Source organism: Bos indicus, chromosome 16, assembly GCF_029378745.1.
Source record: "Bos indicus isolate NIAB-ARS_2022 breed Sahiwal x Tharparkar chromosome 16, NIAB-ARS_B.indTharparkar_mat_pri_1.0, whole genome shotgun sequence".
NCBI classification, from domain to species: Eukaryota; Metazoa; Chordata; class Mammalia; order Artiodactyla; family Bovidae; genus Bos; species Bos indicus.
In genome coordinates this window covers 62,054,357-62,073,260 of record NC_091775.1, presented here as the reverse complement: position 1 = coordinate 62,073,260, position 18,904 = coordinate 62,054,357, and the positions used below count along the sequence as shown (strand labels likewise).

General features: G+C 35.7%; 1 protein-coding gene across 4 annotated transcripts in view; it reads right to left on the bottom strand.

Annotated features, from left to right (window-relative positions):
• The window catches only part of CEP350 (centrosomal protein 350), a 162,501-nt gene that overhangs the window by 78,676 nt on the left and 64,921 nt on the right, over positions 1–18,904 (bottom strand). For all 4 annotated transcript variants that reach the window (XM_019976221.2, XM_019976224.2, XM_019976223.2 and 1 more), the window contains 5 exons: positions 11,043–11,229; positions 7,810–8,024; positions 7,203–7,366; positions 1,794–1,904; positions 1,193–1,333 (listed from right to left, as the gene is read on the bottom strand). In XM_019976221.2, coding sequence (XP_019831780.2) covers positions 1,193–1,333; positions 1,794–1,904; positions 7,203–7,366; positions 7,810–8,024; positions 11,043–11,229 — 818 coding nt within the window. The remainder of the gene's footprint in view (positions 1–1,192; positions 1,334–1,793; positions 1,905–7,202; positions 7,367–7,809; positions 8,025–11,042; positions 11,230–18,904) is intronic.

Sequence of the window (18,904 nt, the reverse complement as noted above, 5' to 3'; positions counted from 1 at the left end):
GTGCCATATATTATTTATTTGGTGTTAATTCCATCATTGCTTTGACAAACTAAGTGTTTTTAAAACCTTTGTTAATTGTAACCTAAAATTTCTTGAGAGAAGAGACTCTATACTTTTTTGCACAACCCCAAGTACTCAGCATATAGCAGGTTCATGGCTTTTTAATAACAGAATCATTTCACAAACAGTCCTAAATAGTAACTGCTAAAATAAACTGAAACTTTATAGTATAGATCATGATATCCTATACAGAGACAGCAGTAAAACTATTTCTGGCTTTATACTTGGTACAATTAAGGAAAAAAAAAAAGACACTAATATCACTCTGGATAACAATGAAACATCTACATACCAAACAGATGTGGGACTGAGATGGGGGACTGACTGCAAAGCATGAGGGAACTTTTAAGAGTGCTGGATATTTCTTGATTATGGTGGTGTTTATAGGGATAGAAAGATATGATAAAGAAATATACCTAGGACTTCCCTGGGGCTCGGTGGTAAAGAGTGTGCCTGCCAATGTAAGAGACACAGGTTCGATCCTTGGTCCAGGAAGATCCCACATGCTATGGAGCAACTAAACCTGTGTGCCACAACTACTGAGCCTGTGTTCTACAGCCCAGGAGTCACAACTACTGAATCCACGTGCCACAACTAGTGAAGCCTGCACACCTGGAGCCTGTGCTCGGCAACAAGAGAAGCCACTGCAATGAAAAGCCCATGCACCGCATGGGGTAGCTCCTGCCCACTACAACTAGAGAAAAGCCCACACAGGGTAACAAAGACCCAGCACAGTCATAAATAAATAAATAAGAAATATACACAGATGCCTATACCTACATATTTGTCAAAAATCATAAAACTGTATACTTAAAAGGGATACATATTATTGTAAATATATATACACACACATTATTGTAAATATATATTAGTATACATTACATAATCTTTTTAAAAAGATTACTCGGGGGAAAAAATATAGAGTTCTTTTGCATCTTTTGCCCCTGTATCATTGACCTGGACAACACATTACAATAAATGATGCCTCATTTCAATAGGGTATGGCCCTCACTGAAAGTCACTTATTAAAAGCATGCATTTGCTAGATGTTAGAGACCCACTACTGCTAAGACCAAAGGTACTCAGGCTGACTAAAAAGACCTAAAGGAAAAGTGCTGTCAGTGGCTCTTACCTCACAGATCTGGCGTGCTGCATTTGTGGTCAGGCGAGCGGTCTCTGTTTGCTGAGTGGCTATTTTACATGTTGCTTCCTGTAGGACTTCAGTCATATCCCGTTGTGACTTAACCACCTGCTGTAATGATTCCGCATGGACCTGTTAATAAAAGTGGGGGAAAGATAACTTTCTTTATGTCTAATTTCATCCTATCCAAATTAGTTTTAACATGTAAATCAGTTTCATGGATCAACTGCCTTGTTGAGGCGGGGGGGACCAAACTTTGACTATCTGGATTTCACGTCTTAAAATTTAGAGTTTAAAATCTGGAATCTTAAAATCACTGCTGAAGTTTAAGTCTTAACTCCACTCTTTACAAGTTGATGTGTCTGTAGACAAGTAACTACCATGTACTTCCGTTTCCATTTCTCTAAATTGAGGATAAATCTTGACATGACTACTTAAATTTCACAAGGTGGCTATTAGAGTCAAATGGCATAAAATCAACTCATGGGATAACGTACTAAAACATTATTATTTACATCTTTCCTTATGCCTCCTATAAAATTAAAAGAAATCTAAAGTGATTTCAAGGATAGAAATTTGTAAAAGAAGCTACCTGAGCTGCTTTGCTTCGGGTTTCTTCTAATTGTCGCTGACATTCCAGAGCCTCTTGTTCAGCCTTCAACTTCAAAAGGGCCAAGTCTCTTTCATGGCGTTGTTGCTGTGCCTTCAGAAATAAAGAAATGATCAACTATTAATTCTAAGATACTAAACTATTTTAATGCAGAAATTATATTAAATGGAAAGCTGTTTTCCTAACACAAATCTTTTGAAGCAACCCATGAGAGCCTAAAGGAAAGAGAGTAAATAGCATACACATCAACCCTTTATTATTTATCTAAAGTATTTAGTTGCACTCATCTCACATGCTAGTAAAGTAATGCTCAAAATTCTCCAAGCCAGGCTTCAGCAATATGTGAACCGTGAACTTCCTGATGTGCAAGCTGGTTTTAGAAAAGGCAGAGGAACCAGAGACCAAATTGCCAACATCTGCTGATCATGGAAAAAGCAAGAGAGTTCCAGAAAAACATCTATTTCTACTTTATTGACTATGCCAAAGCCTTTGACTGTGTGGATCACAGTAAACTGTGGAAAATTCTTCAAGAGATGGGAATACCAGACCACCTGATCTGCCTCTTGAGAAATTTGTATGCAGGTCAGGAAGCAACAGTAGAACTGGACATGGAACAACAGACTAGTTCCAAATAGGAAAAGGAGTACATCAGGGCTGTATATTGTCACCCTGTTTATTTAACGTCTATGCAGAGTACATCATGAGAAACGCTGGACTGGAAGAAACACAAGCTGGAGTCAAGATTGCCAGGAGAAATATCAATCACCTCAGATATGCAGATGACACCACCCTTACGGCAGAAAGTGAAGAGGAACTAAAAAGCCTCTTGATGAAAGTGAAAGTGGAGAGTGAAAAAGTTGGCTTAAAGCTCAACATTCAGAAAACGAAGATCATGGCATCTGGTCCCATCACTTCATGGGAAATAGATGGGGAAACAGTGGAAACGTGTCAGACTTTATTTTTCTGGGCTCCAAAATCACTGCAGATGGTGACTGCAGCCATGAAATTAAAAGACGCTTACTCTTTGGAAGGAAAGTTATGACCAACCTAGATAGCACATTCAAAAGCAGAGACATTACTTTGCCAACAAAGGTTCGTCTAGTCAAGACTATGGTTTTTCCTGTGGTTATGTATGGATGTGAGAGTTGGACTGTGAAGAAGGCTGAGCACTGAAGAACTGATGCTTTTAAACTGCGGTGTTGGAGAAGACTCTTGAGAGTCCCTTGGACTGCAAGGAGATCTAACCAGTCCATTCTGAAGGAGATCAGCCCTGGGACTTCTTTGGAAGGAATGATGCTAAAGCTGAAACTCCAGAACTTTGGCCACCTCATGCGAAGAGTTGACTCATTGGAAAAGACTCTGATGCTGGGAGGGATTGGGGGCAAGAGGAGAAGGGGACGACAGAGGATGAGATGGCTGGATGGCATCACTGACTTGATGGACGTGAGTCTGAGTGAACTCCGGGAGTTGGTGACGGACAGGGAGGCCTGGCGTGCTGCAATTCACGGGGTCGCAAAGAGTCGGACACGACTGAGCGACTGATCTGATCTGATCTGAAAGTATTTAGTGACCACCACCTGTTTGTCAAATAATATAATAGAAAAAAATTTCCAAGGCATACAGAACTAAGAACTGATATCAAAAAGCTTGTTTAAAACAAAAGTTACAGGCAGCTCTTTGGAGGACATTAAAACATCCTACATGTAAAAATAAAAATAATGCTTCATAAGTCACAATTTTATGACTCCTTTGACTTTGCAGGAGCAGCTTCATTAAAACGTCACCCCCAAAGGTCTCCTTTTTAACACTTTCTTACAATTATTCCATATAATGTTATCTATAAATTTATATATTATTATCTCTTCTAGAATGGTGCTAAATAATATAGATTCTCTAAAGGTGGTAAGTTTACATATGAAGTCATACAATGCCCTGGCCATATGTGGAAACCTGGAGTTACAATAAATCCCTAAAATACTACATAGTATCAGTGGTTCAGATTTCAAGGAAAAGATGGCAGCTGCAAAAGGGCTATTTCTCAATCCATTGATTTTTTAACAAAGGTGGAATTAGCTCCTCTCCACTGTCCGCCAGTGAGCATTTAGAAGTGTCTGGAGAGCTTTTACTGTCACAATGAATGGACAGCACTGTTGTTATTTACTGGGAGGAGTGAAGGAAGGCTGAATAGTTCCACTCAAAAAAACTATCTAGATATTTTAAGATGGAACTAGAAAATCAAATTAAAAATAAAAGAAAAGATTTATCGTCAAAAAGACATAAAATTTAAGAATAACTTTTAAAAAGTGTAACATCTCTACACTGAAAATTACAGTTGAGAGAAATATCTAAAAAACCTAAACAAACAGAGAAAGATATTATGTTCATGAACTACAAGACGCAACACTGTTAAGATGTGAATTCTTCCCAAACTGATCTGTAGATTCAATGTCAATCAAATCAAAATTACACCAGGCTTTTAAAAAACTGTGGTAGAACCTGACAAACTGATTCTAGAAGTTAGATAGAAAAAACAAAGAAAAGTTGAAATCATCTTGAGGGAAGAACAAAACTGGAGTAATTACAGCCTGATTTCAAGACCCACTATGGGAGAGAGGGATAAATTTGGAGATTGGGATTAACATATACACACTACTATATATAAAATAGATAATTAAATAACTAATAAAGACCCACTGCATAGCACAGGGAACTTTACTCAATAAACTGTAATGGCCTAAATGGGAAAAGAACCTAAAAAAGAGTGGCTATTATGCATATGTATAACTGATTCACTTTGCTGTACACCCGAAACAGAACGTTGTAAATCAGCTGTATTCCAATAAAAAATTTTTAATTGAAAAAATAAAAGAAAGAAGAAAAAAGACTCACTCTGAAGTTATTGTAAAACAGTATGGTACTAGACAAATAGGTCAATGGAAAAGAACAGAATGCAAAAGCAGACCAACACATATATGATTACTTAATTGTTGATAAAGGTGTCAGGGTAATTTAAGAAAATGGTGCTAGTACAACCAAACACCTGAATGGGAGGGAAAGGATTAACTTTGACCCATTTCTCACAATTCTTAGTTAACTTGAAATAGCTCACACACTTAAATATAAAGGCAAAACTATAAAGTTTTGGGGAAAAACATAAAAGAATATCTTTGTTAGAGTATCTTAATATCTTAGGGTAAGGAAAGATTTCTTAGAATACAAAGAGCACTACCCATAAAAGAAAAAAATTAAAAACTAGACTTCATCAAAATTAAAATCTTCTGCTCTTCAAAAAACAGAGTTTAAAAAAATGAAAAGGCAAGGCTAGGGTGTGAGTGAAAGTGAAAGTCACTCAGTCATGTCCAGCTCTTTGTGACCCCATGGACTACAGAGCCTATGGAATTCTCCAGGCCAGAATACTGGAGTGGGTAGCCTTTCCGTTCTCCAGGGGATCTTCCCAACCCAGGGACCAAACCCAGATCTCCCACATTGCAGGCACAGCTGAGCCAGCTGAGCCACAAGGGAAGCCCAAGAATACTGGAGTGGGTAGTCTATCCCTCCTCCAGTAGATCTTTGTGACCCAGGAATCGAATTGGGATCTCCTGCACTGCAGGCGGATTCTGTACCAACTGAACTATCAGGGAAGCCCCAAGTCTAGGATGGATAGCAATATTAGAGATATATCTGAAAAGGATTTGTTCTAGAACATATAAAGAACTCCTACAACTCAATAATTAAAAGACAAATATCCCAATTATCAAAGAGGCAAATGATTTGCTCACATATTCACAAAAGAAGATACAAGAAGAATCATAAATATACCAAAAGATCAATTTCATCAGTCATAAAAGAAATGCAAATTAAAAACCATAATGAGATATTACCTCACCCTCACTAGAATGACTAGAATACACAATAACAGCAAAGAAACAACACAACTAGAACTCTCATATAACTGCCATCAGAGTATAAGATGTTACAATTATTTTGGAAAAAAGAATGGCATTTTCTCATAAATATATACTTAACCCAAGCAATTACACTCCTAAGTATTTAAGCAAGAAAAGTAAAATTTTGTATCGTACACAGAGAATTGGAAAAAAAAATTTCACAGCAGGAATATTTATGATAGCCAAAAGCTGGAAATAATACAAATGTACACCAACAAAGAGAATGGATAAATGAATTTTATCCATTCATCCATTTAAATATTTATCCATTTAAATTCATCCAAATGAATTTAAATGGATAAATATACGTGATATAATCATCAGTGGAATGTTACTCAGCTAAAAAACCAAAAGCACCATACATGCAACAAAATGGATCAATCTTAAAAATGTTATGCTGCATAAACTAAACACAACACATTACAAAGTATACTTCCATTTTATGAAGTTCTAGAACTGGCAGAAGGAGAAGGCAATGGCACCCCACTCCAATACTCTTGCCTAGAAAATCCCATGGACGGAGGAGCCCGGTGGGCTGCTGTCCGTGGGGTCGCTAAAGAGTCGGACACGACTGAGCAACTTTACTTTCATTTTTCACTTTCATGCATTGGAGAAGGAAATGGCAACCCACTCCAGTGTTCTTGCCTGGAGAATCCCAGGGACGGGGGAACCTGATGGGCTGCCATCTATGGGGTCACGCAGAGTCAGACACGACTGAAGCGACTTAGCAGCAGCAGCAGAACCGGCAGAAATAAACTATGGTGATATGAATCAGAATACTAATTGCCTCTGGGTGGTGAGATTAACTGAAAAGGGGCCTGGGTGAACCTTCTGGAGTGATAAAAGTGTAATACATTTTGATTAAGGTAGTTGTTACATGCTCAAAATTCATCAAATTATACACTTAAAATCTGTGTATTTTATTATATGCAAATGTCACCTCAGTTTTTTTTTAAGATACCAATAGCATCTCCACCAAGGAACACTAAGATTTTTGTTAGCTTCCTTAAGGAAAAGTCCTATTATCCTGGTACTACCAAACACTTAGAGCTCAGAAACTTTTCAGTACAAATAAAGTATTAAAAAAAACAAAACAAAACTAAGTCATTTCTGACTTGTCACACAAAAAGAGAAAATATTGAAAAATTTTGATAAGCCAATTTTCACACTGTAACAAAAAAAGGTAAAGAATGTGGAAAATGAAGTATTTGAAAGAGAATGACTGTATTACTGTTCTGTTGCCAAATACTGCATGTTTAATTATCTTTTTAGCATATGACAGTTTTTCTCAAGATTATTTATAGGTACTGTGTGACAAGACTATTTTTTCTACTTAGCACTTTAAAGTTTCGTGTTTTCTTTTTAACTCATCATTAAGATCATTTTAAATAGCAAAGAAAAGAGGAAAAAAAACACAGAAAGCTAAAGAAAATTCCACAAATACCTTTATGATCTGAGCCAGAGACACGCTCTCCTGTTGAGCAAGTGAAACTCCTCTAACTCTTTCTACATCTGATAGTTGACGCACGGACTCCTCAATGGCACTCAAGTAACTGAGTTCTGCTGCCATCCGATGCTGGAGGCCAGCAGGAGAAAAGCGCTTAGAACCTGGAAGACATATAATTGTCATATATAAAAGTTCATGTGAAATTACATCTGATTTCTAAAATTCATTTCTTAAGGTCCAAAAACAAGTCTGCTATCCTTTGTAGGAAAGACAGTGACGTTTTAGTACATAGTATTCTACTAGCTACTTTTTTTGAGTGTGTATGCATGTGAACGTACGTATAAACCATGCCAGTGTACATAATACATACACAAGACACATTTTTCAAGTGTCTTTTGACTGATGCTGGCTAGATGGGAAAAGTCACCACTACTGAATCTCTCATGCTTTTCAATATTTATTTTCTGGCACAATTTTTGTTTAATACTTCAAATAGTAATTGCATTCACTTGAAGTAACATTCCTCTATGGTTTAACTGAAATAAATTTTTAGAAATAAATTCATATCCTATTTTTAAAATTACAGCTGCATGGATCTACTTGCCTGGTGTTGACGCCATCTCTGTTGTCGTTCTGCTGGCAGCCAGGTTCACGTCAGCAAAAGTTGCATTAGGCTTAAACCCTGTTGGAGTCACTACTATTGAGGATTTAGATCTTTCTAATGAAGTTCCTGGAAGGTCAAACTGCAACAGTTTCTGAGAACTTGGAGATATGGGAGAAGTTGGAGTTTTCTGAGATCTTCCCTTATCTGATGAGACACTACAAGTTTGTTTCATAAAGACATTAGAGACAGGAAATCTACTTCAAAAACCATCTAAACAATAAGAACAACATGCAAAACTTATTAACATTAGCTTTAAAAAGCTTTGATTTATTCATTTTAACAGAGTTGCTACACTGAATAAATGACTATGAGTACTCCTTTTATTGCTAGATTTACAGAAGGGAAGAAGCTAGGGACAAGCCCTGCTCAAAATAATATGGAAAAGGAGTCTTTTGATTAAATTGGGACTAAACTCCTTCCTCTACAATGTAATTTACTATGAATCACTTATTTTAGTAGCAGGCAAAATCCTCTAGAATACTAAAATCTTATATAGCAATAAAATTACAAACATATAAAAAAAGCAAGGTAAAGCCTATTTCATAAAAATACCTTAAAATGTCTCTGAAAGAGAATATCATTTTATGTTAAAAAATTTTAAATGACAAAACTACTTTTGTTATTACTTTTATTAACCAAAAAGTCACAGCAAAGTTTCATACTAACCATCTCTAAATATATATGTCCATTTGTTTATTTCCACTTTTTAATGCTATAGTTCTTTCCTGAACTTTCTAAGAAGTAACCTCTCATAGCAGTTTTATTAAAACAACTCAAAGCATTTAATTCAACACAAGGCACAGGTCAAGTCCTTCTTTGATAAATTAAGCTCATTAAAGGTAATGTTTCTGATAACAAAAAGCATGTTGCTTTGCACTAAAGATTTATATACTGACTCAAATATCCTATAAAGCATGTTAGCAGTTAGCATATTTCAACATACTAAAGCAAGCTTACTTTTAGCTTTAATAAAACTATGACATGGTTTTAAAAGGTAAAAATTTCTCTTATACCAGCCTTTAAATTTGAATAAAAGTAGTCTTCAGAGGCACTTACTAGCTTCCAGTAACCTTTAATTTTCTGAAGTTTAGAGAAATACTGTTTTTAACAGTCTGACAATTTATAGAACATAGAAAGAATTATCATCGCTTCTGTTTCCTAATAGATTTCCCTGAAAGAATTCCAACACAATATTAAAACAAAGTATTCATAAGAGGAGAGGGAAAAAGTTGGCTTAAAGCTCAACATTCAGAAAACAAAGATCATGGCATCCAGTCCCATCACTTCATGGCAAATAGATGGGGAAACAGTGGCAGACTTTATTTTGGGGGGCTCCAAAATCACTGCAGATGGTGATACAGCCATGAAATTAAAAGACAGTTACTCCCTGGAAGAAAAGTTATGACCAACCTAGACAGCATATTAAAAAGCAGAGACATTACTTTGCCAACAAAGGTCCATGTACTCAAGGCTATGGTTTTTCCAGTAGTCATGTATGGATGTGAGAGTTGGGACTATAAAGAAAGCTGAGCGCAGAAGAATTGATGCTTCTGAACTGTGGTGTTGGAGAAGACTCTTGAGAGTCCCTTGGACTGCAAGGAGATCCAACAAGTCCATCCTAAAGGAAATCAGTCCTGAATGTTCACTGGAAGGACTGATGCTGAAGCTCAATATTCCAATTGCTGAAACTCCAATACTTTGGCCACCTGATGCGAAGAGGTGACTCATTTGAAAAGACCCTGATGCTGGGAAAGATTGAAGGCAGGAGGAGAACGGGATGACAGAGGATGAGATGGTTGGATGACATCACCGACTCAATGGACGTGAGTTTGAGTAATCTCCGGGAGCTGGTGATGGACAGGGAGGCCTGGCGTGCTGCAGTCCATGGGGTCACAAAGAGTCCGATATGACTGAGCAACTAAACTGAACTGAACTGACTCATAAGATAAATCTCACCATATGGATTTACAAGATGAATTCATATTTGCTCTGCAGAGACTTACCTAGACTAGCTGTTTCCAATGATATTAATAAGTTTTCTAAAATATAAAAAAGAAACAAAGGAAAAGAATGTGGACATAGAAAGTGTCTATAGCCAAATAAGACAATATAAGTTAAATAATTTTTTTAAAAAACTGGACTCCTTTGTATCAAATCCTTAAATTGTTTTATCCACTGTCAAATTCCATAGGTGAGGAAGTAGGGGGTCTAGACTATAGCATGGGGCATTTATCAACTTATTTGGCTCTGGAGTTTTAGAAATGTTTAACTTTGTAAATTTTGCCAGTTAAATCATCAGGTATCTCTTAAGGAAAGGTAAAGTTTTCTGAATTCCAAAATCATTGACAAAGAAATTAAAATTCAACTTTAGACACAGGAATGATGGTATTAATAATATGGCACTATCTGCAACATGAAAGCACTAAAAATGATTGTCTGTATGTAACACTGTATTGGAAAAAGCAAATAGTTTTAAAGTAAAAAAATAAGTCCATGCCTTCTCAGAGCTTAAATTTCCAGAAGAACAGAACCAGCATAGCAGATAAAAGTCATGGAGACAGAGCAGGAATTGTACATGAAGCAATAGTTATTTGTAAGCAATAGGCTAAGTGCATAATATATTACAGTGTGCAAGTTACACAATCAATTTAAGAGATTTCAAAATCTAATTGTCTAATAAGTTGAGCATAAGCGAAAAGTTCAGAGGTACAAATAAACAATGATACCAAAAGGGTACTAAGTGGTTATGTTTAAAGAGTGGAAGAATACAGTTGAGAAGAAAAATTGCATAAACAAAGGAAGTAAGACAGTCTTTGGTAGCCTAGTGATAACACTTCAAATAAAGTTAAGCTCTAAGTGTTGATCTGTCGGGTAATTGTGAGCTCCAGAGTATTCTAAGGAGAGTAGTTGCTTGGTCAAATGACTGAGTGAAGAAAACAACTGTGAAAATTGTGTTTGGAATAGAAGGGTGGATTGTGCTAGAGGCAAAGAATTCCTGTAGCAGTAGCTATAATAGTTTAGGTGAGAGATGAGTATATTCTATAATATAAAGACTAGAGCTATGAACAAAACTATAAAAAATACATAAATTTACTAAGTGAATTCTCTGAGCATCAATGATATTATAACTTTAATGAAATACAAATTCCAGTATAAAATATGCATAACTTTACCTCAAAGAATGCCCAGAAATTTCTTCCAAAGTGCTATCGGTATCAAGAGTCTGCTCATAATCTTTCACAGAAAGTTTGCTACTGGTCCCAGATTTCTTTCCTTGATGAGAGCCACGTTCTGAACCAGAGTGTACTTTTTCTTCATCAACAAGTGAGTTCTGAATATTTCCAGTGAGTGAATCTAGCCCTGTAAAGTAAATTTCTTATAAAACTGATTCCCAGTATTAGAAGCTACTAAGAGATAACACCTAGATTTCAATAAAATAATGAAAAACACAAACCAGAATATCTTAAAATGGACTTTAATGCAGTTCTTTCTTTACTTCCATATAAGGGAAGTGACATTTCTTCCATTAATATCTACTTGCTATTAAAAAATAAACTTTTTAAATCAAATGGTTCAGAAAAAAGACAAGCATATTAAATAAGAATGAAGTACTACTCTGTCCCTATAAGAAAGTAACCACCACCACATTTTTAAGGGTAAAACTCAGAGGTGAGAGAAAAAGGTTATCAACTGTCAACTAAACTACATAATCCTTTTGAAAAACTCTATGGTAAGAACTACGCACCCAGATTTACAAAACTGTTCATATTCTCTGAACAATTATTCTCTGATTCAAAATAATTTTACTTATATGGGTATCTTAAGGAGACTGTTGAAACAAAAGTTGTACATGACATTCAAAGTATAACTTTATAATTAAAAAAATTTCAACCTCCATTACCAGCAATAGAATTGTCTAAATTACATAGATAATAGTAACTTGAATAAAGAAACAGCTTTTTGTAATTTGAACACATACATTACCTTATTGCTCTTAAACACCTTATGAAGTAGGTATTGTATGTTTAATTTGCTGATGCAGTAACTAGAGATCTATGAGGCTAAATAACTTAAGGAATCATGATTGACAGCAGAAATAGGACATAAACCCAGACTTTAGGGCATTGTTCATCTTGATGATATGCTTCAATAGCAGCAAAGAAAAATGCACGCTATGTTTAAAAAAAAAAAAAGGCACAAAAGAACTGTGTACACATTTTAATGGCAGCTAAATTTTTTTTAATCTGGTTTTTAAATGGTTAAAGATCAAAAGACAATGGAAAAGTAAAAAACAAATTATGCTGCACTCCCATGTTCATAGCAGCATTATTCACAATAGCCAAAAGGCAGAAGCAACTCAAATGTCCTTCAACAATGACTGCATAAGCAGAACTGGTATATACATATAATGAAATATTATTCAGTCTTAAAAAAGGAGGACATTTTGACACATGTTACAACATGCATGAACTCTGACAACATTACGCTAAGTAAAACAAGCCATTTGGTCACAAAAGAACAATAGTATCATTACATATCTATATGAGGTACCTAGAATAGACAAATTCATAGAAACACAATGGCAGAGGGGAGAATGAAAGCTATTATTTAGTGGGCATAGAGTTCTAGTTTGGAATAATGAAACAGCTGTGATGAATGAAATGGTGACAGTTGCACACTGTGAATGTACCTAATGATACTGAACTACACACTTAACCACATAGACAGAAAGTAGAATGGGGGCTGCCAGGGGCTGGAAAGGGGGGAACAGGGAATCACTGTTTAATAGGTATAGAGAGTTTCAGTACAGGAGGATGAAGTAGTTCTGGAGGTGGATAGTAGTGAAACTTAGTTGTAAACAGTGTGAATAAATTAAATGCCACTGAATGGTTCACTTAAAAATGGTTAAAATGGCAAATTTTATGTTAGCTATGTTTGTCACACAGAAAATAAATTTTAAAATTAAGCTACATTATTCTGTAGTGATGGTAATAAAGTAACAATTTTTCATCAAAATTTGGTTTGAAAAGGAAAAACTTGAACAGTCTTACCATGTGAAAAATATTAAACCCAAGTACCAAAGAAATGCAAATCAATGAGATGCCATTTTTCAATATCAGATTAGCAAATATTTTTGAAGTAATGTAACCTTGACTGTCATTCAGCACACACATGAAATAATACTCACACACCATTTTCATGGGAGTGCAAACTCATATATTCTTTGTTTTTTAATTTATTAATTGGAAGAAAACTGCTTTACAACATGATGACAATTTCTGCCATACAACAATGTAAATCAGCCATAGTTATACATACATCAACTCCCTCTTGAGCTTCCCTCCCCTCCCCGCATCCTACTCCTTTAGATCATCACAGATCACCTGGCTGGGATCCCTGTGTTATATAGGAACTTCTCACCAGCTATCTATTTTACACATGGTAGTGTATATATGCTGATGCTACTTTCTCTATTTGTTCCACTGTCCTTCCTCCACTGTGTCCACAAGTCTGTTCTCAGTATCTGCATCTCCATTCCTTCCCTAAAAATAGGTTCATCAATATCACTTTTCTAGATACCATTTATGTGCAATAATATGATATTTCTCTTTCTGATTTACTTCACTCTGTAAATCTACCACCTAACTAGAACTGGCTCAAATTCATTCTTTTTTTTACGGCTGAGTATACTCCATTGTGTGTGTGTATATGTATATGTGTGTGTGTGTGTGTGTATGCCACATCTTTATCCATTCATCTGTCAATGGACATCCATATTACTTCCATATTCTAGCTATTGTAAATAGTGCTGCAATGAACTGGGATACATGTGTCTTTTTCATTTATGGTTTTCACACAGTATATGACCAGTAGTGGAATTGCTAGGTCATATGGTAGCTTTATTCCTAGTTTTTTAAGGAATCATATATCCTTTCTTAAGGACAACTCAAAAAATACATAAAAATAATTTTCCAGCCAAACCCTTGACAGCGGAATTCTTCATAGCAATTTATCCTAGGAAGCTACGTGAGGATGTATACAATGAATTAAATATGCTAGTCAGTATATCATAATGAGGAGAAAAATACAAATAGGACTGTCCATCAATTAGAAAGGATTCTACAATCTAATATCTATTTATGACCCCTAGGCTAGAAACAAGCTGTTAATACTGGTTATCTCTAACTTTACCATAATAAAGATGCACTCTTATAGAATAAAAACAATTCACTCACTTAATATATTATTTTTTAAAATACACAATTTAAAAACTGTTCATTTCAAAAAACTAGAAATCGTAGACAATACAATGGTCTATGCAAGAAAGATCTAAACTCCATTCAAGGGACCTATATGCAAAGAAATCATCTGCCCCTAGTTTAAAAGATTTCCAAATGAAAGTATATTTATATGTTTTAAAGTTAAATTAACATAATTTTTTTCTTATGATTACCACTTTCATCTACTCTTTTCATCAACATTGAGGAAGTGAGTGAGCATGCACTCTTTTTCACCACCAGATCGAAGTATATGCAACAAAATGTACACATCTTAGAACTTTGGGATAAGATACTAAGTTTAAGTTGATGCTGTGGTAAGTAAAATATATGGGTTTTCTTAAGGCACTGTGAGAAGGAATCAGGGAAACTGAAAACCATAAAAAATTACCTGTATTTCACCTAATCAAGGATTAGCTTATAATTTTTAAAACTTACACTGAATCATATTGTTTACGCTCATAATTTAATATATCATGATATCTTAAGTTGTACAATATATTATAGTAAAACATAAACTTGATTTATAAGTTAGAAGTCAGAATCTAGGTTTTGCCAATAACTAGTTAGTAACCTTCAGAGAAGGCCATGGCACCCCACTCCAGTACTCTTGCCTGGAAAATCCTGTGGACAGAGGAGCCTGGTAGGCTGCAGTCCATAGGGTTGCGAAGAGTCGGACACGACTAAGCGACTTCACTTTCACTTTTCACTTTCATGCATTGGAGAAGGAAATGGCAACCCACTCCAGTGTTCTTGCCTGGAGAATCTCAGGGATAGGGGAGCCTGGTGGGCTGCTGTCTATGGGGTCACACAGTTGGACATGACTGAAGCGACTTAGCAGCAGCAGTTAGTAACCTTAGGTGAGAAACTAACATAATAAAGCATAACAACTGCAAAATAAAAAAAACTGAGCAAAATCATTTCCTGAAATGTATTCTGCTGAATTTGTATGTAACATGCTAACTGAAGAACTGATTCTGTGGTCAAATAAATTTGAAAAATATCACACTATAGTCTCATCCTCATCCTAAATAATCCATATCAGCATATTAAAAGTATTGATAAGTCCTGTTAGAAAGAAGCCTGTTTCACTCTAAAAGCATTTCCCAGGTTTGTGGAATCATGGGAGTTCTTTTGTTCTCAGAACACCTATGAAGCGGCCTACTGCAGTGAATCAGTATTTCACAAGAAAAGACAGGCTTTGAGAAGTGTTGATAAAATGTCTAATGTTCTAATCTGTTTTAAAGAACACTTCCAATGCGCAAGAGAGTTATACCTCTCCTTGCCAGAGACAACACAAAAAAAGAAAACTACAGCAAAGTATCACTGATGAACACAGGTGCCAAAATCCTCAACAAAATTTCAGCAAACAGAATTCAGTAACACATCAAAAAGCTCATACACCATGATCAAGTTGGGTCTATTCCGGTGATGCAAGGATTCTTCAATATACGCATATCAATCAATGTGATACACCATATTAAACTGAAAGACAAAAACCATATGATAATCTCAATAGCCACAGAAAAAGCCTTTGACAAAATTCAGCACCCATTTATAACTAAAATCTTCAAAAAATGGGCATAGAAGGAACATACCTCAACATAGTAAAGATCATATATGATAAGCCTATAGCAAACATTATTCTCAATAGTGAAAAACTGAAAGCTTTCCCCCTAAGGTCAGGAACAAGACAAGGGTGTCCACTTTCACCATTATTATTCAACATAGTTCTCAAAATCCTAGCTACAGCAATCAAAGAATAAAAAGAAATAAAAGGAATCCAGATTGGAAAAGAAGAAGTAAACCCTACATAGAAAACTCTAAAGATAGTATCAGAAAATTACTAGAGCTAATCAGTGAGGTTAAGAAAAGCTGCAGAAAAAAAAAAAAAAGTTGCAGAATACAAAATCAATATACAGAAATCACTTGCATTTCTATATACTAACAATTAAAAAACAGAAAGAGCAATTAAGGAATCAATCCCATTCATCATTGCAACAAAAAGAATATCTAGGAATAAACTTACCTAAGGCCACTCGTGCCTGGAGAATCCCATGGAGGGAGGAGCCTGGTAGGCTACAGTCCATGGGGTCGCAAAGAGTTGGACATGACTGAGCGACTTCACTTTCACTTTCAAGGAGACAAAAGAACTATACACAGAAAACTGTATGAAACTGATGAAAGAAATCAAAGATGACATAACCAGATGGGAGAGACATTCCATGTTCCTGGGTAGGAAAGTGAAAATGACTATGCTACCAAACACAACCTATAGATTCAATGCAATCCCTATCAAATTACCAATGGCATTTTTCACAGAACTAGATCAAAAAATTTCACAGCTCATATACAAACACAAATAACCCCAAATAGCCAAAGCAGTCTTGAGTAAGAAGAATAGAGATGGAGGAATCAACCTTCCTGACTTCAGATTATATTACAAAGTTACAGTCATCAAGACAGTATGGTACTGGCACAAAAACAGAAATATAGACCAATGGAACAAGACAGAAAGTCCAGAAATAAACCCATGCACCTATGGGTACCTTATCTTTGACAAAGGAGGTAAGAATATACAATGGGGAAAGACAGCCTCTTCAATAAATGGTGCTGGGAAAACGGGACAGCTACATGTAAAAGAATAAAATTAGAACACTTCCTAACACCATACACAGAAACAAACTCAAAATGGATTAAAGACCTAAATGTAAGACCAGAAACTATAAAATTCTTAGAGGAAAACACAGGCAGATCACTCAGTGACATAAATCAAAAAGATCCTGTATGACCCACCTCCTAGAGTAATGGAAATAAAAACCAAAGTAAACAAGTGGGACCTGATTAAACTTAAAAGCTATTGCACAGCAAAGGAAGCTATAAGCAAGGTGATAAGACAACCCTCAGAATGGAAGAAAATAATAGCAAATGAAACAACTGATAAAGGATTAATTTCCCAAATATACAAGCAGCTCATACAACTCAATGCAAGAAAAACAAACAACCCAATCAAAAAGTAGGGAATAGACCTAAACAGACATTTCTTCAAAGAAGACATAAAGATGGCTAACAAACACATGAAAAGATGCTCAACATCGCTCATTATTAAAGAAATGCAAATCAAAACCACAATGAGATATCACCTCACACTGGTCAGAATGGCCCTCATCAAAAAGTCTACAAACAATAAATGCTGGAGAGGGTGTGGAGAAAAGGAACACTCTTGCACTGTTGGTGGGAATATAAATTGATACAGTCAATATGGAAGACAATATGGAGATTACTTAAAAAACCAGGAATAAACCACCATATGACCCAGCAATCCCACTCATAGGCATATACCCTGAGGAAATAAAAACTGAAAAAGACACATGTATCCCAGTTTCTTGCAGCACTATTTACAATAACTAGAACATGGAAGCAACCTAGATGTCCATCGACAGATGAATGGATAAAGAAGTTGTGGTACATACACACAATGGAATATTACTCAGCCATAAAAAAGGAACACATTTGAGTCAGTTCTGATGAGGTGGATGAACCTAGAACCTATTATACAGAGTGAAGTGAGTCAGAAAGAGAAAGATAAATATCTATTCTAATACACATATACAGAATCTAAAAAAATGTTACTGTAAGAATTTATATACAGGGCAGCAATGGAGAAACAGATATAGAAAATAGACTTATGGACATGGGGTGAGGGGAGGAGAGGGGAGGAAAGAGTAACATGGAAATTTACATTATCATATGTAAAACTGTCAGACAGACAACAGGAATTTGCTGTATGGCTCAGGAAACTCAAACAAGGACTCTATATCAACCTAGAGGTGTGGGATGGGGAGGGAGATGAGAAGGAGATTCAAAAGGGAGGGGATATATGCATACCTATGGCTGATTCATGTTGAGATCTGACAGAAAACATCAAAATTCTGTAAAGCAATTATTGTTCAATAAAAAAATTAAAATTAAAAGAAAAAAATCTCTCCTAGCAGTCTCACATTGGAAGTATAAAGTGGCACTAGCTTTCTGAAGAGCTATTCAGCAAAATGTATCCAAATTTTAAGCAAGTTATACTCATTGTCCATTATCTTCCTTCTAGGATTTTCTCTTAAAAGAACCAGATCAATGTGTAAAGATGCATTTGTAAGGCTATTCAATGCCTTACAGTGTTTATTATAGAAAATGCAGCAGTGTTTATTACAGAAAAGAAAGAATCTAAATGTCCAGCAATGGGGAACTGGATAACAAATTACAATACATTCAAACAACAGAACACTAGGTAGCCACTGGGCTTCCCGGGTGGCACAGTGGTAAAGAATCGGTCTGCAATGCAGGAGATGCGGGTTCGCTCTCTGTGTTTGGAAGATCCCCTAGAGAAAGAAACGGCAACCCACTACAGTATTCCTGCCTGGGAAATCCCATGGACAGAGGAGCCTGGTGGGCTACAGTCCATGGTGTTGCAAAAAGATTCAGACTTAGTGACTAAACAACAAACAAGGAAGCCCTTAAAAAGGGTTAACCATATTTACTAACCGAGAAAGGTTTCTGTAACCCATTGACAGGAAAAAAAAAAATCACATAAAATGTGATCTCATACATGTAACATTTTCTATTTACATATGCCTACTAACTGTCTAGAAGTATTCTCACTAAAAATGTTAACATTTCACATGCATTGAGATATCTATTCTTAAAAAAACAAAAACTACAAAACAAGCGTTAGTATATGTGTGGAGAAACTGGAACCCTTGTAC